General features: G+C 38.2%; 1 protein-coding gene across 3 annotated transcripts in view; it reads right to left on the bottom strand.

Annotated features, from left to right (window-relative positions):
- atp1a3b (ATPase Na+/K+ transporting subunit alpha 3b) overlaps positions 1-22,532 on the bottom strand; it is a 50,752-nt gene that overhangs the window by 6,205 nt on the left and 22,015 nt on the right. Inside the window, exons 3-17 of one of the 3 annotated variants that reach the window (XM_020940589.2) lie at positions 17,573-17,686; positions 15,540-15,599; positions 14,089-14,292; positions 12,234-12,347; positions 11,630-11,764; positions 10,986-11,103; positions 9,648-9,916; positions 8,340-8,538; positions 7,204-7,448; positions 6,753-6,945; positions 5,668-5,843; positions 5,278-5,414; positions 3,963-4,113; positions 2,369-2,537; positions 1,262-1,416 (exon numbers count right to left, since the gene is read on the bottom strand). In XM_020940589.2, coding sequence (XP_020796248.1) covers positions 1,262-1,416; positions 2,369-2,537; positions 3,963-4,113; positions 5,278-5,414; positions 5,668-5,843; positions 6,753-6,945; positions 7,204-7,448; positions 8,340-8,538; positions 9,648-9,916; positions 10,986-11,103; positions 11,630-11,764; positions 12,234-12,347; positions 14,089-14,292; positions 15,540-15,599; positions 17,573-17,686 — 2,439 coding nt within the window. Of the gene's footprint in view, positions 1-1,261; positions 1,417-2,368; positions 2,538-3,962; positions 4,114-5,277; positions 5,415-5,667; positions 5,844-6,752; positions 6,946-7,203; positions 7,449-8,226; positions 8,274-8,339; positions 8,539-9,647; positions 9,917-10,985; positions 11,104-11,629; positions 11,765-12,233; positions 12,348-14,088; positions 14,293-15,539; positions 15,600-17,572; positions 17,687-22,532 lie in introns of those variants that run through there. The other 2 variants (XM_055164282.1, XM_055164283.1) reach the window with 2 other exon arrangements.

Here is a 22,532-nt window from a genome sequence, read left to right as displayed (position 1 = left end):
GCGGGTTTGTATCAGTGTGTGAAATAATTTGAGAAATTTCTGTGTTACTTGATTGAAGTTTGGTGATTCTAAGCGGGTAAAACGTTAAAACAGTGAAGATTATTTGAGACAGAGGAACTACTTTGCGTCTTTGCTGGTCTACAGTGGGTAAATATGAGGGATGTAACGATATCCGAATCTCACAGTACGATATTTATTGCGATATTTTGAAGAGGCTGATATAACTGTAGATGGGATACGTTTCTGCTTTTAAAACACCTTGACAAGATTTTGGAGTGAATTATTTCCATCATAATCCCAAGAATTCAAGTAAAAAACATATCTCTTCATGTTGTCTGCACTGAAATGAATCATGGGATATGTAGTTTCCGATGTTTATAAGCTGTTGCTACTATAAAACCATGTATTTAAGCAAATAAACTTGTTTTTCGATATATTGTGACGGCCCACGATATTATTGTGAGACTTTTGACGAATACAATATCACGATTTTTCAGTTATTGTTACATCCCTAGTAAATATGTCTCTGTACACATTCCAAATGATGTTTGTTTTTTTTTCACCTTTTTTCATTTTATTAAAACTTTTTAAAAATTAACTTGCAATTTATTTGGAGGAAATCAAAAATATACTTATATACTACTAAGTACTTTGGTTCAGATTAAACTATTCATTGGTTACCTGAACTTTTAGAGGACTTCCCCCTTTCAAAAGACATATTACTTTGTTTTCAATTGTTAATCACCATCACAACGGTCCTATTTTATTTATTTATTTATTTATTCATTCATTCATTATTTTTATTATATTTATTTATTTTAATTAATATTATTTATTGGCTTGTCAAATGTTTATTTTTAATCCAATTCAGGCCAGATTACGTCAATATCTCTTTACAGATATTAAAATACTGTCACTTCTTTTCCATTGTGACGTGTTATATTCATTCAGGTTCTCCAGATTCTTCCAAATTACGATTACTGATCATTAAATTAAACCGTTCAATAATCGATTAATCACTAGTAATCCGATTAGTCACTGCAACCTTAATGAAAAGTGCTTGAATTTAATTTTTTGTAAGTTGTATGAACCCTGTCGTCATTATAGACCAGAAAGGGGGCCTAAAAATTTAAGAGCTTTGTTTGAATACAATTTAAACTAGATTCCAAAAAAAAAAAGAATACAAAATGGTGTGTGTATGAACCCTGTCAGTGTAGACCAGACGAGGGCTTAAATCAGGCGTTTATCTGAGCTGTTTTACCATGTCCGTGCCCAGGTCGATACACAGGATGGTGATGGTTCCCAGAGGCAGAGGGATGTTGACGATGATGAAGAACAAAAAGGGAGTGATCTCGGGGATGTTACTGGTGAGAGTGTAGGCGATGGACTTCTTCAGGTTATCAAAGATCAGACGCCCTGAAGAAACAAGGAAAGAAATACGGGTTTAACAAGTGTCTCTGAACAGATTATAGCGATTATAATCAGCTGAACATCAGGTTTTGTGTCTGTAATTGACTTAATAATTTTAATTTTACAGTTGTGGATGTAATTTTTTATCAATAGAAAGAAACGTATTTGCGCTTTTGTTCCAATAGTGATCATTTTATATTATTTATTATTTTAATTCAAGGTAGTTATAGTAATTGTAATTGTAGTAAACTTCCATCTAATGCACTTCTTCTCAAATATTAAAGGTGCTCTATGTAACTTTTTGGCCCGTCACCTGCTTGTTTCCATGGAGATACCATTGCTCTGCCTTGAATGTTCCACAGTGTGACATTAAACAGCTCTACTTTACATTTATTCAAATACAGGCGGTTTTATAGCTCAAAAACACCTAGAAAAAACGACATTTTGACTGTGAGCGGTGTCGCCTCTCCACAGATCTGGCTTGTAACTCCGCCTGGTTTTCATCTCCATGAAGATAGAAATGTTTAATGCCATACTGTGAAGCATTCCAGACAAAGCAATAACATCTCTGTGGAGAAAAACATTTGATTCTCCACCAGAAAAGTTACAAAAGTTCATAGAGGTATTTCACATTTTTTGTTATAAATGTATTTATTTATTTGAAAATGTCTATGCAATTTCTTTTTTTTTTTTTTTTTTTTGTATAATCGATCTCAAGGAGGCACATAACTCTATAGGCAGTGATGGGGGTAGGTGAAAATACGTTTTTGGAGCCATCAGAACTCAAATGCAAGACACAATCACTCAAAATACCACTCTGAATAAGCAAATATTACAACACATAACACATAATCCATAAATCATAATGGCTCAGGTCATTGTTATTATCCGTAATTTCAATTTCAAACTGTCAGAATAACTTGATTATTGTAGATTTCTTTTCTTTGTCTTCTCTCACCTTCCTCCACTCCAGTCACAATAGAGGCGAAGTTGTCATCCAGTAAGATCATGTCCGCCGCCTGTTTAGACACGTCTGAGCCCGAGATCCCCATGGCAACGCCGATATCAGCCTTTTTCAGAGCGGGAGAGTCGTTCACACCGTCCCCGGTCACAGCTACGATGGCTCCCTGAAAACATAATAATAATAATAACAAGACATAACGCTTGTGTAGAGATTTTCTTGACACTCAAAGATGCTTCATATAGATCAAGACAGCATAACACGGCAAGAAAATTATATTAAAGGTGCACTATGTAACTTTTTGGGGGTCCATCACCTGCTTGTTGCTATGGAGATATCACTGCTCTGCCTGGAATGTTCCACAGTGTGACATTAAACAGCTCTACTTTACATTTATTCAATTACAAGTGGTTTTATAGCTCAAAAATACCGAGAAAGACATGATTCTGACTGTGAGTGGGGTCGCTTCACCACAGATCTGACCTGTAACTTGGCCAGGTTTGGGTTCCATGAAGATGGAAAGCTTTAATGCCATACTGTGAAACATTCCAGACAAAGCAATAACATCTTCATGGAGAAAAGCATTTGACAGACTCATTTAAAACGATATTCTACAGAAATATATTTACATGAGATAAAAAGGTCTTATTTCAAACCTAATTCATTGGACTGAGAATATTTGACTTGTCTGTAAATTAGGTTAAAAGTGCACTGTGTAACTTTTCTGTCTCCACGGCAACAAGCAGGCGATGGCACCAAGTCGAGTTAGAATCAGATCTGTGGTAAATATATACAATGTGAAGGTACATTTGAGCAGTAAATAAACATCTGTATTTGGATAAAGTCAGCGTTTCACATTCATGCAGCTTAAACCTGGACTAGTTTTCCTGAAGATGTGAGACAGAACTTTACTTTGACTCTGTTGAAATCCAGGCTCAAAACAGTTCTGTAAGGAAAGGTTTTCATTTTTCATTCTGCATTCTTCTCTCTAATTTAATGTCTCACTCTCTTAATTTTATGATGATTATTTATGTTTTGATTAGTTTTAATTTATTGTAATTTTAATGTATTTCTTATTCCGTAAAGCACTTTGAATTAAGTTGCGTACGAACTGTGCTATACAAATAAACCTAAATGCAGGATAGATAAGGTTAATGCCATACTGTGGGACATTCATAGCAGAGCAATAAGATTTCCATGGAGATATGTAGGTTTTGGACGCCCCGATAGAAAAGGCGTATAGTAAACATTTAAATTATCTGGGGTAAGAAGGAGGCTAAGAAAATTATATTATTAGAAAAAATAAATAAATAAATAAAAATCAAGACTGCATAAAACTACAAAAACTAAAAAAATAAAAACTACAAAAAAATAAATAAATAAAATAAGTTGTACTTTAGTGTAAAACAGCAGCATTTTTGGTAGTGCACAAATACTGTTTAAAAATAATTTGATCTTTTTTTTTTTCCTAAACCTTATCTGATATGAGGCGTGGATATGTGTCTAAACTGGATAAATAGTGCCCTCTGCTGGTGAGCGTGCGTAACAGCAGTCACGTTCAGAGCTGTCAGTCAGTATCAGTGTACCGTACCTGTCTCTGGCATCCTTCCACGATGATGAGCTTCTGCTGTGGAGAAGTTCTGGCAAAAACAATCTCCGTGTGGTTCCTCAGGATGTCGTCCATTTGGTCCTGCGAAAGCTCCTTCAGGTCCGTGCCGTGGATCACACAGGCTTTGGCGTCTCTGAAAACAAAATAAAACCGATTACGGTACGGCGCATTAGGGAACTTATTTCAGAATTTGTGTTATTTTAGTGTTACAGCTCGAGAACACGACACTTTTACCATTAGTGAAACCAAACAGCAGTGAAATACTTCCTTTAAATAAAAATAAATAAATAAATAGAGGTAATATTTTAGATTACGGACCACATATTAATAGCTCGTTAATAGTAAAATGCATAATAGCTGCTTCAGTACACCTTGTTTAGTCTTTATAAAGTACATTTTTTTCTAAGGCTGTATTTTTGTGAGTACAACACATTAACGTTTTTCTTCCCGTTAAAGTCTTGGAGATTACAACAGATGTTTTTGTGCACACACTGAAATCTTAATAAGCATTAATCAGTGTTTAATTAATATCAACTAATAACTAAGTAACTGCTAATTAGAAAACCAATTAGCACTTAGTTATTAATGTGTTATCCCTAAACTGAAGTGTTACCAAATTAGATTTTATTAATAGAATCTACAGTTTTTCAGTAGAGATTACATTGCCTTAAAATCAGTAGTGGAAGAAGTACTCAGTGTTGTTAGTTAAGTAAAAGTACAAATACTGGTGCAAAAAATACTCAAGTATAAGTATCACATGAAAAATCTCCTCAAGAAAAAGTATTAAAGTACAAGTATAAGTATTCAGCACCAATTTTGAGGTCTTATAAGGCTTTAAATCTTGTGAATATGATGAAGATTTGAGATGAATTTTGTAAAACAGAAACAATTTAATTTATATATTTTTGTCCTAGCTGCTTTTATTTGTGTTTTTTGTTTCCCCAAACTACAAATGTCTTAAAAATAACCCTCAGCCTTTTCAGTACATCTCAAAGTGTCATAAAAAATACTTTTACTTTTCAATCCTGATCAAAAAATGTAGTGGAAAAGAACGTACAGATACCTGCCTTCAAATGTAAAAAGTAAACAGTATCCACTTTAAAATGGACAGTACAGTAAAGTAAAGTAGAGATACCTGCATTTTTTACTTAAGTACAGCACTTAAATACACTACTTTTACTTCATTATGTTCCATTACTGCTTAAAATTGCCCTGATTATTATTTCTTAGTTCTGACAATTGTATTTTGACCTACAAAGACATGACTGTCAGTACTGGTTTATGTGGACATCTTTACCTGGGGTTGACTTGGCTGACGGGAATATTTAGACGAAGTGCGATGTCTTCCACGGTCTCGTTTCCTTCGGAGATGATGCCCACACCTTTGGCAATGGCCTTAGCTGTGATCGGGTGGTCTCCAGTCACCATGATAACCTGTGAGGGGAAAGAAATCAACAATGCATCAAAGAAATACTGTATATGGGATATTCAGAGACTCTTCAGTATTCACAGCTGACAGCCATACTCCCACTTTAAGAAAAACCCTGAATATTGCTGCTGCATGTTAGTGAATTTTCACCATATAAACTTTAAAAATACAAAATAATAAAAAGTACTTATCTATGACCTATGATTATCTTTATTTTTTACATTAAAACATTAATATTACAAAAAACATGAACATTACCTTGATACCAGCGGATCTGCACTTGCCCACAGCGTCGGGCACCGCGGCTCTGGGGGGGTCGATCATGGACATGAGACCCACGAAGCAAAGGTTCTCTGTCTGGAAGTTCACATCATCTGTGTCGAAGGCAAAGCCCTTTGGATACTGGTCCTCAGGCAGCAGCAGATGGCAGAAACCTGAAATGAAGTGAAGAGAAATGTAATAATAATAATCACACTGTACATCTGACTTCATTATATGAAATTATCGCTAACTAATTCCCTTGCTTTTGGTTTATACAAACTACTATATTTTTTGGACTATAATTCACACTTTTTTTTGTGGCTTGGGTGTTTCCTGTGACTTATACTCTGGTGCAACTTGTATATTAAAATGTTCACACTGAAGCGTGGAGAGGCTCTAGTATCTGCTGCTCCTGTTCCTCCTGTACCACTGTCACTTGGCTCTACTGCGCATGTCTCCTACAGAAAGAGCCTCTGTCCTGTCTGTATCATGTCAGTCGATCGCAACATTACTTCTGCACCACTGAAAATTAAAATTTAAGTGACTTCAATGACAACTGAAACCATCCTGTCGGGATTCAGAAAGGCCAGACTAATTCTAACTGGAACTGATGCTGAGTCTGACAACACCTACACAGAAGAGGAAGCGGCGCTCTGTTTACCTCTAGAGGTCATGGAGTTGCTCAGAAGTGACACCAAAGATGAAGAATTTAATTTATTTAGTGATTTGGAGTGAGATGTAGAGTTTGGTAAACTTGTTCTGTTGTTTATGTTATAGATTATCTGAAGAACTGTTCATATTTGACGTTAACAGTCTGTTGTTCTCTGTTCTATTGTTATTACTAGAACTTGCCTTTCAACATGAAATGTCTGTTCCTGGTCTCTGATTTTATAAAATAAATTTTCCCCAAAAGTGCAACTTATAGTCCAGAGAGATTTATAGTCTGAAAAATATGGTAGTTGAAATCATGTTATTAAAATCAGTGCAGCCTTTAGGATTTTCTGATTTGAACTATTCAGACTGTGAATTCAACTATATCCTCATTCATCTTTAGCCCTTCTGTCCATTAGACATGTTCTTACCCAACACTCTCTCTCCCAGTCCTCCCAGCTCCATGTACGCGTTCTGGAAAGAGTCCTTCAACTCCTCATCCATGGGCTGCTCTTTGCCCTGGATCATGATGGTGGAGCAGCGTTCCAGGATCCTCTCCGGAGCCCCCTTCATCACCAGCAGGTAGCGGTTATCATTGGGGTCTTCTGTCTCGTGCACTGAGAGCTAAAGGGAGGAGAGGAGAGAGCATTTGGTGTTTAATGTCAGGTACCAAATCTTTAGCCAGGTTTGGTCAGGGATTACCTAACTGATGGAATAGTTGTTTTTAAAGATAATAAGACCTTCACTGATGTTAAAAGTCACCTCAATTAAGCCTGCATGAAGTTTGAAATTATTTGCTGTTTCAATCATTTATGATTATTTATTTATTTATTTTTAAGCAAAATTATCATCAGTGATTTTTGCAGCGATGGGAGTTCTCACCTGGTATTTGTTGGTGGAGTTGAACGGGATCTCGGCCACTTTCTTGTTCCTGTCTCTCATCTGTCTGACTGATCCACACGAGAGCTCGATGCATTTGAGCAGGGCCGACTCGGAGGCGTCTCCTGCCACGTCCCTCTTCAGGATGGCGATGGAGTCCTGTCCCGCCTTAAACTGAGCGCGGTTACACAGACCGGCCACGCGCGACAACGCCTGCCATGTGATCGACGACTTATCGAACGAAGCACCTGGAAGAAGAACAGTATTAGTTTCTGTCCAGTCCTGTTTTTTCAGTGTGTCCTACTGTTAAAAACTGTCTCAATGTACTGAAAACACAAACTAATTTGAATACTCTTCATGCAGTATAAACAAAACTTTCTTTATTAGCAGTAGTACTTGCAGTATTAATGGTATTAGTGGTAGTGGTAATAGTAATAGTAATAGTAGCAGTAGTAGTAGTAGTAGTAGTTGTTGTTGTTGACTTTGGATATTCAGAAAGATGCCAACAAATAGAAACTATATTATTTCTAGTAGTAGTAGTTGTAGTAGTAATAGCAACAGCAATTGTACTACTAATGATATAGTAGTAGTAATTGTAGCCATAGTATTAGCAACAGTCATAATAGTAGTACTTTAGACAGTAGTTTTAGTAGTATTAGTAATGGAAGCAGTAGTCGTATTAGTAGGAGTAGCAGAAGCAGTAGTAGCAGTAAACAAGGAACAGTAGTATTGTTGCAGAAGTAGTATTATTAGTATTAGCAGTATTTGTAGTACCGTCAATAGTAAAGCAGGAGCAACAGAAGTAGTAGAAGTAGTAGTAGTAATATTAGCAGCAATAGTAGTATTTGTATTCCTCTGCTTAGCTCGTCTGCCCTCTCTGGACTATCCTCTGTAGTGTCAGCCTTGTGCAGTAGTAATAGTAGTAGTATAAATATTAGCAGTAGTAGTAGTAGCAGCAGCAGCAGTAGCAGTAGTAGTAGTTGCAGTAGCAGTAGTAGTAGTAGTAGTATCAGTAGTATTTCTCACCAGACTGATCCTCTGTGGTGTCTGCCTAGTGGATCTGGTGGTTTCAGTAGTAGTAATAGTAGTAGTACAGTGGTAGAAGTATAAGTAATAGCAGTAGTAGTAGTATTTCTCACCAGACTGATCCTCGGTGGTGTCTGCCTCGTGGATCTGGTTGTCAAACCACATGTGAGCCACAGTCATGCGGTTCTGGGTCAGGGTTCCTGTCTTGTCGGAGCAGATCGTTGAAGTGGAACCCAGGGTCTCCACAGCCTCCAGGTTCTTCACCAGACAGTTCTTCTTGGCCATGCGCTTGGCCGTCAGGGTCAGACACACCTGCGCACAGCATTTACCTCAGACACTTGTACTATTGGATAAGAACTGTTGCTGTGTACATTTATAAAGCCAGTAAAAAACACACTAGAATAATCAAATTCATCTGAATAATTTGATTTTGGTGTGTGTCATGTTCAATAAAAATCTGAAGATCAAAAACTGTGTCAACTGTTGCATTTGGAAGACAAAGTATGATGAATCTAAAAATAAATCTAACATTTTTGTCTTTTTGTCTCATTAGTTTATGTTTTTTTTACTATAATTTCTTCATCAAAACCTGCTCTGGTATTTTTATATTTCACTATGTGCACTGTTTTGAAAACTGCTGTGCTGTTTGGGAAAGGAAACGATTTTGCAGCTCAACCAAATAACACAAGATCATCAGCCCTCGGGAGAATAACATAGTAATAATTTTTATATTTTACATATATATTTATATTATTATAATATATTGTTTTTTATGTGTCAGCAGTCTGCAAACAATATAGGTTAGATTACCTCATACAACTAAAGACTGCAATAATTATATTAATATTATATTAATTTAGCACAAAACTAATGCTATTACTGAAAATAATACACAAAACATACAGTATGTAGTGATATAAAAAGCAGCCCATATATTAGTCGAAGTGGTAACTGTTTGTATGTTAGTTAGTGATCATTCTGCTATTGAAGTAGAAAAGCATCTATTGTTTATAATACTAATACTAACAGTGCAGTCAGTATAATTGTTGACTATTTGTAAAATATGACCTTAGACAACAAAAGGTTTAATAAATACATTATTAAAAAAAAAAAAGTAACAGAGTTGGTTAAGCACTTTTTATGCCTTTTACTATTAGTCAAGCAATAATATGTGATCCCTAAAGTAAAGTGTTTCCTAAAATGCTAAAAATAAATAGATGCGTTGGATTTAATTATGTCTAAATCTCATCTTGTTCTTCTCTCCTGGACTCCTGGAGTATTGTGTCCTTGATATTAAATCATCCCACTTCTATGTACGATAGAAATAAACTGGATGATAGAACATGGTTCTTTCAGAGCTCAGACGACTGTCAGTCACAGAGACGTCCTGTACCTCGTCGTCGGCTCTCGGCTGTACTCACAGTGACAGTGGCCAGCAGTCCCTCGGGCACATTAGCCACAATGATCCCGATGAGGAAGATGACGGCCTCGAGCCAGGTGTAGCCCAGGATGATGGCCAGGATGAAGAAGGTGACTCCCAGGAACACTGCCACGCCCGTGATGATGTGGATGAAGTGCTCGATCTCCTTGGCGATGGGGGTTTTGCCCGTCTCCAAACCCGACGTCAGCGTGGCAATGCGCCCCATAACCGTGCGGTCGCCGGTGCAGATCACAATACCACGAGCAGTGCCTGGGGGGAAAGAAGAAGTTTAAGTTAATAGTACGTTTTATAATCCATGTATCATTCGCTCATTTGTTTTTCAAAATAAAAACAAAAATAACTAAATGAAAAAACAACTATTTTCTTCATTATTTGTCTCCAAAACCAAAATGAAAAAACAGAAAATGTTTCATTTTTAAATTTTTAAATTTTGTGTTGAAATGAATAGTGGAACAAACGTTTCCGTTTCCCGTTTCTGTGACTTAAACTGCGATGCTGAACTTTTGCGCCGCATATGGATTGAACCAGGACTGAACGAAGTCCGGGACCAGACCGGAACCAGACCAGGACTGAAAACGGTTGAGTCCTGGTTTAATCCTGGTTTAGTTCAGTTTTAGTCCTGGTTCAGTCCATATGTGGCGCAGAAGTCCGGCATCGCAGTTTAAGTCACGAAAATGGAAACGGTCATTATCTGTTTTTCCATAATTCATTTAAAAACAAAATCGAAAAATGAAAAAAATTAATCGTTATCCGTTTGGTTTTGGAGACAAATAATGAAGAAAACAGTTGTTTTTTTCGTTTTCTTATTTTTGGTTTTATATTGAAAAATGACTGAACGAATGATAAAGGGATTCTTTATACTACTTTATACACAACGACTAATTTGCTTAATCCATGGTTTTCAGAGTGATGAAAAATTAGAGCAGTTGATACAGCAATTAACAATTTAAAACTAAAGATTATAGCTTTTGAATTGGCAAAATTTCTCAGAATGTCAGAAATAGCAGGAAGGTGAAACTGATGAGTAGGCTGGGTTCACTTTCACCATAACATTATTCATTTCCCCCATGTTAAAATTAAGTTTGAGGGCAGATCAGATTTCTGTGGTTGAATTTGCCTTTTAACTGTCAAAAAGCACATCTCTGTAATACTGGGCCTATCCACATGAAACAAACCTTGGCATAAAATTTCAGCTTCTCTTGTATCAACTAAAACATAACTACAGTTAAAGAGGCTTCCAGACAAATGTAATGATTAAAATGGCAAATTTATGGGACACAGACTTCTGTAGACTCTTGTCCTTCATCTAAAATTGTACCTTCCACACAGTTTGTAGAAAAGAAAGCGACATTCCGGGTTTCCAGTGGGTTGTCGTGGGTGCAGTCGGGTGACCTGTTCTGGGGCTCGGACTCTCCGGTGAGGGAGGAGTTGTCGACCTGGAGGTGGAAACGGAAAAATGAATCCCATGTTTGCAAATAGGGATGGGAAATATTTCCAAAAAAACCCCTATAATTTAATTTTGGATTATTTTATCGTAATAACAGTTCATATTTTTGTAATCCGTCGAACATGTACTAAAACATGTCTGTAAAATGTCTTGGTTATGGTTCAAGTATAGTACAAAAATTAAATAATACCTGATACTCTTTAGATTTATTTGCTCTTTTATCAGCTTTTTCATATTTTTCTTATTCTAGACCAGTGATTCCCAAAATGTGGTGCATGGAGGATACCCAAATGTTTATGAAAAAGAAAGAAAGTTACCATCTTTTGTATATTTGGTAAGAATTTTCAGGATTAGAATCTCACAGGCTAGTCTTAATGATTCAAATGTAATCCACATGCTTCAATATAATTAAGAAAATACAAATACACTATTAGAAATTACATGATATGTGCAAAAATAGAGCCTAAATTCCAACTTTCTATATGCAAACAATAATAAATACTCAGTCTGTGTACCTTGCATCCATGAGCAGAGACCACCCTGATGTCGGCTGGGATCCTGTCTCCTCCTTTCACTTCGATCAGGTCTCCAGCCACCACCTCCTCAGCGTTAATCTGCACTTTCTCTCCCTCACGGATCACCAACGCTTGCTGTCAGCACACAAGAACGGAAACGACATCAGGAAAATGAACTCAGCTCAGCACAGAACAGCTCAGGTACAATGGTCTGTTTTCGAAAATATAGTAAAATGAATAAACAAAACGTAAAACTTGTTGTATTCATGTTCTACAATTTGATAATATCATACTTTTAGATGGAAAGCGCGGACTGGTATAAGCACAATTCACTTTTATCTGCTTCTGTCCACACGTTTGTCATATTTACCGTGTGACTTAAAGTTGTCTCATCTGAAAACATCTAGGGATCGAATAATGCAACAGTTTTTTGATAGAAACAGACAGAATTTTCCACCTTAGTTCCACTTTAGGCACAACACCGTGACAATTTAAAGGCAGATTTTACCAAAGAAGCTTTAACTTCACCTTTTTAAACTATATTCAGTCAAATATTTATCTGTTTTTTTCTTTGTTTTTTTTTTTTGTTTTGTTTTGTTCTCACCTGGGGCACCATGTTCTTAAACGACTCCATGATCTTGGAGCTTTTGGCTTCTTGGAAATAAGAGAAACAACCGGTGATGATGACTACAGCCGTCAGCACGATACCGAGGTACAACTGCACACAGGAAAAGACATTTGGGTTAAACAGCAGTAGTAGTATTAGTAGTTGTTGTAGTTCTACTACAAGTAACATGAATGAATGAGTAGCAGTTCTTGTGTCCTAAAAATGCTTTCTGTGCTGTTTTATGTATTAATATTTGTAGTAGTATTAGTGGTAGTAGAGGTAGGAGAAACAGTAGCTTTAGTAGTAGTAACAGTAGTAGTTGTAGTAGTAGTAGTAGTAGTAGTAGTAGTAGTCAATAGTAGTAGTAGTAGTAGTAGTAGTAGTAGTAGTATAGTAATAGTAGTAGTAGTAGTAGTAATAGTAGTAGTAGTAGTAGTAGTAGTAATAGTAGTAGTAGTAGTAGTAGTAGTAGTAGTAGTAGTAGTAGTAGTAGTAGTAGTAGTAGTAGTAGTAAGAGTAGTAGTAGTAGTAGTAGTAGTAGTAGTAGTAGTAGTAGTAGTAGTAGTAGTAGTAGTAGTAGTAGTAGTAGTAGTAGTAGTAGTAGTAGTAGTAGTAGTAGTAGTAGTAGTAGTAGTAGTAGTAGTAGTAGTAGTAGTAGTAGTAGTAGTAGTAGTAGTAGTAGTAGTAGTAGTAGTAGTAGTAGTAGTAGTAGTAGTAGTAGTAGTAGTAGTAGTAGTAGTAGTAGTAGTAGTAGTAGTAGTAGTAGTAGTAGTAGTAGTAGTAGTAGTAGTAGTAGTAGTAGTAGTAGTAGTAGTAGTAGTAGTAGTAGTAGTAGTAGTAGTAGTAGTAGTAGTAGTAGTAGTAGTAGTAGTAGTAGTAGTAGTAGTAGTAGTAGTAGTAGTAGTAGTAGTAGTAGTAGTAGTAGTAGTAGTAGTAGTAGTAGTAGTAGTAGTAGTAGTAGTAGTAGTAGTAGTAGTAGTAGTAGTAGTAGTAGTAGTAGTAGTAGTAGTAGTAGTAGTAGTAGTAGTAGTAGTAGTAGTAGTAGTAGTAGTAGTAGTAGTAGTAGTAGTAGTAGTAGTAGTAGTAGTAGTAGTAGTAGTAGTAGTAGTAGTAGTAGTAGTAGTAGTAGTAGTAGTAGTAGTAGTAATAGTAGTAGTAGTAGTAGTAGTAGTAGTAGTAGTAGTAGTAGTAGTAGTAGTAGTAGTAGTAGTAGTAGTAGTAGTAGTAGTAGTAGTAGTAGTAGTAGTAGTAGTAGTAGTAGTAGTAGTAGTAGTAGTAGTAGTAGTAGTAGTAGTAGTAGTAGTAGTAGTAGTAGTAGTAGTAGTAGTAGTAGTAGTAGTAGTAGTAGTAGTAGTAGTAGTAGTAGTAGTAGTAGTAGTAGTAGTAGTAGTAGTAGTAGTAGTAGTAGTAGTAGTAGTAGTAGTAGTAGTAGTAGTAGTAGTAGTAGTAGTAGTAGTAGTAGTAGTAGTAGTAGTAGTAGTAGTAGTAGTAGTAGTAGTAGTAGTAGTAGTAGTAGTAGTAGTAGTAGTAGTAGTAGTAGTAGTAGTAGTAGTAGTAGTAGTAGTAGTAGTAGTAGTAGTAGTAGTAGTAGTAGTAGTAGTAGTAGTAGTAGTAGTAGTAGTAGTAGTAGTAGTAGTAGTAGTAGTAGTAGTAGTAGTAGTAGTAGTAGTAGTAGGAGCCTATGTAAAAGGTCTTTGAGAGCTCTAAAAACTCTGTGAATTATGTATCAGTATTTGAAGTACTAGGCCATAGTAGCAGTAGAAGCAGTAGTAGGTAGTAGTCGCAGTAGTATGAGTAGCAACAGAACCTAAAATAAAACCATGAGGACATAAAAGTAAAACCGGAGCCTCACGTTGTCTCCGGCCGGCTCGTCCTCGGTGGCGGCCTGGATGGCGTAGGCCAGGAAGCAGAGGATGGCTCCGGTCCACAGCAGGATGGAGAAACCTCCAAAGAGCTGACGACAGAACTTGACCCACTCGGGGGTGGTGGGAGGGGGGGTCAGGGCGTTGGGACCGTCTCTCTTCAGAAACTCAGCGGCCCTCGAGTTGGTTAAGCCCTGGAATCAAAAGAGACACGTATTTAAAATGGGAAATAAGGCTAGATTTATAACAAACTCAGCCATAATAGATCATTGTAAGTGCAACATTTTTCTTGTTTTCGGTTACATAGATGAAAACAAATTTTAAAATGTATTTGTCTCTAATGTTTATCCTAATTATAAAATGTTTTCTAATGACACGCGAGTTTCTAGGCTTAGTCTCACATTCATCCTGACACCAGCATTAGTTCGTTTTCTCTAGATGACACTAGATTATAGTCGTAAAATTGTACCTCGATGATTTTTGTGTTTGAAAATTATAGTATTAAAGCATAAAACTGAGGTGCGACTTTGTAGTCCAGTCCTCAGACAGGTTGTTAGAAGTAAATAAAGAAACAACGGAGCCCTGATGAAGACTAGTTTGGTCGAAACATGTTGGCTTTGGTCATTTAAATAAAGGCCTTTTGACTAGATATTTCCCAGTTGTGTTTTAAGTTTTGATCCTTTTTCCAAGAGCACTGACTGGAACACCTACAGCAAACAGCCACAATTTTGCATTTTCTGTACAGGTTGTCAGAAGTATCAATACCAAGACAATAATCGCTAAAACTAGTATTGAATGAAGATACCGATGAAGTATTAGTACTGGAAAAAAAAGATACTGGTCTAAATCAGAACTAATTTAAGACCATAATTTGTGCTGCCATTATTTTGTGCTAAAATTCAATCTATTCTTTGATTTGTTTTGGAGTTTTTTTTGTCTTGAGATCAGTTTCTAGTATAGAAGACCAGATTTTCAAAATAAAAAACTGGGACACTCCTGGTTTTTGGTGGTTGGGCCTAATGAAATTGTGAATCGAGTCAATAATTAAGGAAAATTGTTACGTAATTTGGCTCATTCATGAAGGACATCTGTCAGTAGAGTCACATGTTCTTTAGTTTTGATCATTTTTTTCTTTATTTTACCAAAACAAATGCCAATGTATGCCTCTCTTTACTGTTGGCAGGTGTTAAATTGGTCAAAAATATGGACACGTGGGGCATTTTTTTGTATAAAACTGGGACAAATCAGTGGTTTTGGATAAATCCGCGGGGACAGGGGACACAGAGCTCAAAACTGGGACTGTCTGATCACCTTTCCCTGCTTAAAGATTGAATTTGAACTGTTAAAAACCAGAGCTTAAAAACCCCTGAGTTTCACCGCCGTTTGAAATGACTCTGGCGCCATCTAGTGTTCGTCTGCCCTCACTGCAGCGTCACCTCACCTGGACAATGTCGGTCTGGTATTTCCTGCACACTTCTTCCACGGACATCTTATGCTCCGTCTGCAAAACAGAAGACACGCAAACAGTCAGTACGTTATATTTGAGCGCGTTTATATTTGTAAGTTGATCAAATTGTTGAATCTATTATGAAATATTTGTTAGTCCGATCACGATGCCGTCTAAGCATGCGGTTCACCTGAGTTTTCCTTGTGCAGTGATGCCGGATCAACAGGAAGAGCTGAGATCTGTCTTAGCAATACAAACCTGACAGATCCATCCCATCACACTAATAAATATAATAATAAATGTGCTTTTTGTTTGTGTTTAATGATCAGCTAAACATGTACTACAACTTTGATGAGCCGAATTAAATGCAAAGTTGTACTGTCATGTCTAATCTTACGGTGATGACGTGTAAAAATTAGTGGGTTTTTTTTGTGTTTTTGTTTTTTTATTGTGATATTAGAAACAGTAAAATATTAAAAGACATTACAATTTTAACTTGATGGATCAGGAGCGCATACATCAAGGTTTGAAGGTTTCGAAGGTGTGTTTTTTGTGGCATTTTAACGTGGGTAATTGTACAGATACTTTTATTTTTTTCTTTATAGCTGAACAATTATTTCTGTATTTTTGTTTTTATTTATGTTAAGTACTATAGTGTGGAAAGTCCAACTACGAACACGAGCTGAAAATGAGTACATTTAGTGTAAAGAACCAGCCACATTGTCCGTAGAATTAAAAAATATAAAACTAATATTTATACGTGTAATTATTTTGGGATCGTTATAATCAGAGGTGGGACCAAGTCGTCGTTTTGCAAGTCTCAAGTAAGTCTCAAGTCTTTGACCTCAAGTCTGAGTCAAGTCCCAAGTCAAAGACACACATGTCCAAGTCGAGTTTCGAGTCACTGGCCAATAAGTCCAAGTCAAGTCCAAGTCGTCTGCTTTGAGCTTCAAGTCATTTCAAGTCTTTAAACCAAAGTACCAAATAGAGCTTAGATTTTTGCAATTTATATGAATTTTAAGTTCATTGTACTTAAAAAATCATTGTATATTTATATGAGTATTTCTATAAGAGTTTTAGAAATAAATTTTGTTACTTTTCCCTTTTTAAATGTCTTAACAAGATCTTAGAGTGAATCATTACCGTCAGAATAGAAAGAATTCAGATTTAAAAGTGCTTCTCAAGTTTTCTCAAGTCACAGGCCTCAAGTCCGAGTCAAGTCCCGAGTCACTGACATTCAAGTCCAAGTCGAGTCCCGAGTCTTAGTCCATTTGATCAAGTCAAGCCTCAAGTCCTAAAAATAGTGACTCAAGTCTGACTCGAGTCCAATCCCCAGCTCTGTTCACAACTAACAACCATCCCCCACTTGTCCTGAATATTGCTGCTGCATGTTAGTGAAATTTGGCCAAATAAAAGTAAAAAATACAGAGTAATAAAAAGTACGTATCTCGTAAAATATATAAGTCCAAGTCGAGTTTCGAGTCACTGGCCAATAAGTCCAAGTCAAGTTCAAGTCGTCTGCTTTAAGCTTCAAGTCATTTCAAGTCTTTAAACCAAAGTACCAAACAGAGGTTAGGTTTTTGCAATTTATATGACTTTTAAGCTCAATTGTACTTTAAAAAATCATAGTATATTTATATATGAGTATTTATATCAGAGTTGTAGAAATTAATTTTGTTAATTTTTCCTTTTTGAATGTCTTGACAAGATCTTAGTGTGAATCATTACGGTCAGAACAGAAAAAATTCAGATTTAAAAGTCTTCTCAGGCTTCAACTCCAGTCGAGTCCCAAGTTTTAGTCCATTTTATCAAATCAAGTCTCAAGTCCTAAAAATAGTGACTCAGGTCTTGCAAGTCCCCACTTTTGGTTATAATAAAACTACTTCTTATTGCACTTTTTTGTTTTTTAAATCATTATAGATGGTTATTTTTATGTTATTTGAGGTGCTTTGTTTAATGAATGAAACCAAAATTGAACAAGAACAAAAAACACATTTATTTTTGATAGTAATAAGAAATGTACTCACAATGGGGACTTCCTTCTTGAGCTCGTCCATGTCCTTGCCCCCCTTCTTCTTGGTGGGGGATCGGCCATCTTTGTCCTGTGTGGTGGCAACGCGGTAACTGTCTGACCGCCCATACTACAGACACACACATATGTTTTATACATGCACGGGGCTGCGTAAGGGCCTACTGCCCTCCTGACCTGGGCGCGTTAGCTTTAGCTCTTGGCACTTATAGGGATTATGTCGTATGTTAACAGAGCGGAGACGCAGATATAAATATCCTATGATTTAACCTGAGCTGCACTGGACGCTGAAGTGGCCATGTGACGCAGCCTGTGGGTTTGATCTTAGGATTACTCATGGTATTTCAAGATACTTATTTAAATTATTTGCCAGTGTGATCAAAAAAAAATTAAAAAAAAAAAAAAAATTGGAACATCTCAACATTTTTATTCTATTTTTGGAGGTTATAGTTGTGATGAGCGATGTAAAAAAACAAACAAACTGCCTTTATGTATGTGTTGATTACTGCACAATAATACAATTTATCATTTATGGAAACATCTGAATAAACTTATCATCATATCATCATCATCTGAAAAGTTACGTAATGCATCTTTAACTTTAAATGTAGAAGAAAAATACACTGAAACACAAACTTGTCCCAAAACCAGACCGAACAAGAATACACCAATATACAAAACAAGACCGTCTATTCTGAATGAAAATCATTTTAACTTTACTTAAATAACTTCACTTTTAAAGGTTCTATATTACACGAAATTGATTCTTTTGAGCTTTTGTGCGTTAGAATCTTGTTACCGCCTCAAAAACAGACGTAGAGTTGTGTTTTGTTTCTTTTACACATGTTGGATAACGGCCGTTTCCTGTTTACGTGACTTCCGTGAGTGCAATGCCGGACTGAACCAGAACTGAACCAAGTCCGGGACCAGACCGGGACTGAGACCAGGACTTAGACCAAGATCAGACAAGGACCGAGTCGAGGACCAGGACCGGGACTGAGACCAGGATCAGAACAAAACTGAAAGCAGGATTGAGACCGAGAACAGGACCAGGACTGAGACCGGGATTGAGACCGGGACTGAGACCGGGACTGAGACCGGGACGAGACCGGGACTGAGACCGGACTGAGACCGGGACTGAGACCGAGACCGGGACTGAGACCGGGACTGAGACCGGACTGAGACCGGGACTGAGACCGGGACTGAGACCGGGACTGAGACCGGGACCAGACCGGGACCAGACCGGGACTGAGACCGGGACTGAGACCGGGACTGAGACCGGGACTGAGACCGGGACCAGACCGGGACTGAGACCGGGACTTAGACCGGGACTTAGACCGGGACTTAGACCGGGACTTAGACCGGGATCAGACAAGGACTGAGTCTGGGACCAGGACCGGGACTGAGACCGGGATCAGACCAGAACTGAGAGCAAGATTGAGACCGGGATCAGGACTGAGACCAGGACCAGACCAGTGATTGAGACCAGTACCAGACCGGGACTGAGACCGGGACCAGACCGGGACTGAGACCGGGACCAAACCAGGACCAGACTGTGATTGAGACCAGTACCAGACTGGGACTGAGACTGGGACCAGACCAGGACCAGACCGAGACTGAGACCGGGACCGAGACCGGGACCAGACCAGGACTGAAAAACAGTTTAGTCCTGTTTTAGTCCTGATTCAGTCCTGGTTCAGTCCGTATGTAGCGCAAACTCCGGCATCGCAGTCACTGAAGTTTTTTCATTTTCTTATTTTTGGTTTTACATTGAAAAACAAATGAACGACTGATACACGGATTAGGTTTGTTCGTGATCAGGAAACAACATCACAAACGTCGTAACACGGGCCTTTTAACATGTCGTCTTTTTGTTGTCTGCACAGTGAAACGCTTTTCTTGTGGGCGTTTGATAAAGACGTGAGACCAGTGTCCTCTCACAATTGAATTAAATGTGTCATCTGCTCCACCACGTTCATTTGATCCCGACCGATCAGATGAGGCTCTGTTCGCAGCCAGCGCCGTAATGAGCTAACGTCTATCTGGACCTGCAGCTAATTACTTCCTGCAGCAGCGAGCGCAGCGCAGGCTCTGGCTCATCAAAGCTCGGGGCAGTTGTTAAATTATTTTAGTAATCGAGTCGAGCATCAGTGAAAGCTTTTGATGTTCTGTATCAGCGAAGTACGCGAGCGTCCGTGAGAGTGTGGAGAGAAGCGAAAAAGCAAAAGCAAAAAGTAAAAAGATATTGACGTTTGAAAATAATACAGGATTACTCAGATAAATTTAAAAAGTAGACTCCCAGAACTGTATGAAATAAGACAAAAAAGACAAGAGAAGACTGCATGATTGTAGTTAACCCGTTAGCCGCCGCAATCCAAACAGGAAGTGAGCATGGGTGTATTTCTGGCTCCATCGACTCCAGCGCCAATTCACTTTCTCTTGATAAATCGGGGCCCCTCTCTCTCTAACTGCTGCTGTCAGGCTCCTCATTTTGGTCTTAAAATGTTCGTATTAACCCGCTCTACATGATCCTGGTGTTTTTTATTTTGTCTGTAAATCAATTCTTATTCCTAATATACGTAGAACTCAGCTCTAACTTCATCCCATAACCGCTAGCCTCGTGAGCTTTATTTAACTAATCGAAAACAAAAAAAATCTTTACATTTTTCTCATTCTCATTTTGCTTATTTTGATACGATTATAAACGATACACTTCTCTGCCTTCTTTATCATTATTATTTGTTTGTACGAAAATAGTATGAAATTTATTTTAATGTCCATCCATCCATTTTCTTCTGCTTATCCGGGGCCGGGTCGCGGGGGCAGCAGTCTAAGCAGGGACTCCCACACTTCCTTCACCCCAGACATGTCCTCCAGCTCCTCCGGGGGGACCCCGAGGCGTTCCCAGGCCAGCCCAGAGACATAGTCCCTCAGCATATCCTGGGTCTTCCCCGGGGCCTCCTCCCGGTGGGACATGCCCGGAACACCTCCTGAGGGAGGCGCCCAGGAGGCATCCGGAACAGATGCCCGAGCCACCTCAACTGCTCCTCTCGACGTGGAGGAGCAGAGGCTCTACTCCGAGCTCCTCCCGTGTGACTGAGCTCCTCACCCTATCTCTAAGGGAGCGCCCAGCCACCCTGCGAAGGAAACTCATTTCGAGCGCTTGTATCTGCGATCTCGTCCTTTCGGTCACTACCCAGAGCTCATGGCCATAGGTGAGAGTAGGAACGAAGACTGACCGGTAAATCGAGAGCTTCGCCTTTCGACTCAGCTCCTCTTCACCACAACGGTCCGATACAGCGACTGCTATTTATTGTATGTAAATATTTGTAAAGTTCCACGATTGATGTACATAAGAAAACACATAATTTCTAAAACTATGTCATGAACAGGGGCGGCTTCATATAAGTTTTTTCTTCTTCCCACTACTTTTCGAGAAACTTGCTTTTCTGTTGTTTACAATGTGTATGTAGTATGTTTATTGTTTCTCTCTTGGTACAAATTAAATAAAAAACAAATCAAAATAATCAATAACTGGAGAACTTTTGCGGACATTTTTGCACTGCTTTTTTGTAACTATGGCTTCTAGAACTGTTAACTCGCCAGTAGGGCTAAATGATCTATTGTTTTGGACCAGAAATCGCGATCTCAGACAACATGACAAAACCGTGGTTTTTTTTTGTACTTCTTCTAAAGCCCAAGTTACAGTCCAGTGTCAAATCGTGGTGCAGGACTCTGGTATCATGTAAGTTTCTGTGATATTTGCAAATGTTCATGTGCACGGAAACTTGATTTGAAATTTTTTTTTGGATGAAATCAAAATTGCAATATCTGCCAGAAATGATTATTTTTTAATCGTTCAGCCCTACTCACCAGCATTCAACCTTTTTTGGTCCAACTCAAATGTAAACACAAATCTCATGAGATAATTTTCCTTATGTGTGCTTATGTGTCTTGTGGCAAATTAGTCTCGTGAGATCTTGTGATCCTGTCCCATCCCTACAAATAAGGATAATCTACTCGCCATAGCTGCCCTGGGGTAAAGTGCTGGAGGTGAGGCTGCCAATTTATGCTATCGACCACTCTAACAACCACCGATCACTCATGCGTTATTCACATTCATATAGCGTCTTGCCCAAGGACCTAACAACTCTACGCTCTGGTCCAAGCAATCGATCATCCGACCTTCAGATTAGAAATAACTATTATTCCTTGACTAAATTGTAATTCACGTTTATTTACTCCGCCTGTAAATGCAACACGGCGCGGGTCACTGCAGAGTTCAGAGGTGACAGGAAGTGACCAGGACCCTTCTTCCCAAGTGTCCCAGAGGAAATGCCCCCTCATCGATCAGACGAGTCATCAACAACCTGCCCTTGGAGCGGATCGATACGGAGTTATATCTGCACGAACAGCAGGGGGCGGGAGAGAGCAGAGGCCAGTGCTTTTCATATGATCCAGAGCTCTCAGGTTACACCGGCTTTGTGCACAGGCGTCAATAAAGACTCTGCATACTGGACGTGCAAACAAATGGACAATGGTTTAAAGGTGTATTGTGTGACTTTTCTGGTAGAGGGTGCGCCACTTCGTCGTTTCCATGGAGATGTTCCTCAGTAAACTGTATGTATCCTTTTTGGATTACATGGATTTTTTTACCTTGAAAAACAAACATCGCTAGTGTGTGCGGGCTCGCCTCTCCCCAGATCTGATCTTTCAGTATTGTTGGCGTCACCTGCTCACGTTCATGGAGATAGACAGGTTTAATGCCATACTGTGGAACATTCCAGGCCCGTCTTAAGCTGGTGACAGACCTTCTACCTGAAATGTTACATAGTCCACCTTTAATTTTTAGAGTTTTAGAGAGATTGAACCCTTAAAATTATTCATTGTCAACGAGAGCTGGAAAAAAATAAAAATAAAAAAAAAAAATAATGCATTGATAATATTGCTTCAAACTG

Source organism: Boleophthalmus pectinirostris, unplaced genomic scaffold, assembly GCF_026225935.1.
Source record: "Boleophthalmus pectinirostris isolate CB_2022bp ecotype Guang Dong unplaced genomic scaffold, ASM2622593v1 HiC_scaffold_6, whole genome shotgun sequence".
Lineage (NCBI taxonomy): Eukaryota > Metazoa > Chordata > Actinopteri > Gobiiformes > Gobiidae > Boleophthalmus > Boleophthalmus pectinirostris.
The sequence above is the reverse complement of the archived record's forward strand: the minus strand, read 5'-3'. Positions and strand labels throughout refer to the sequence as shown.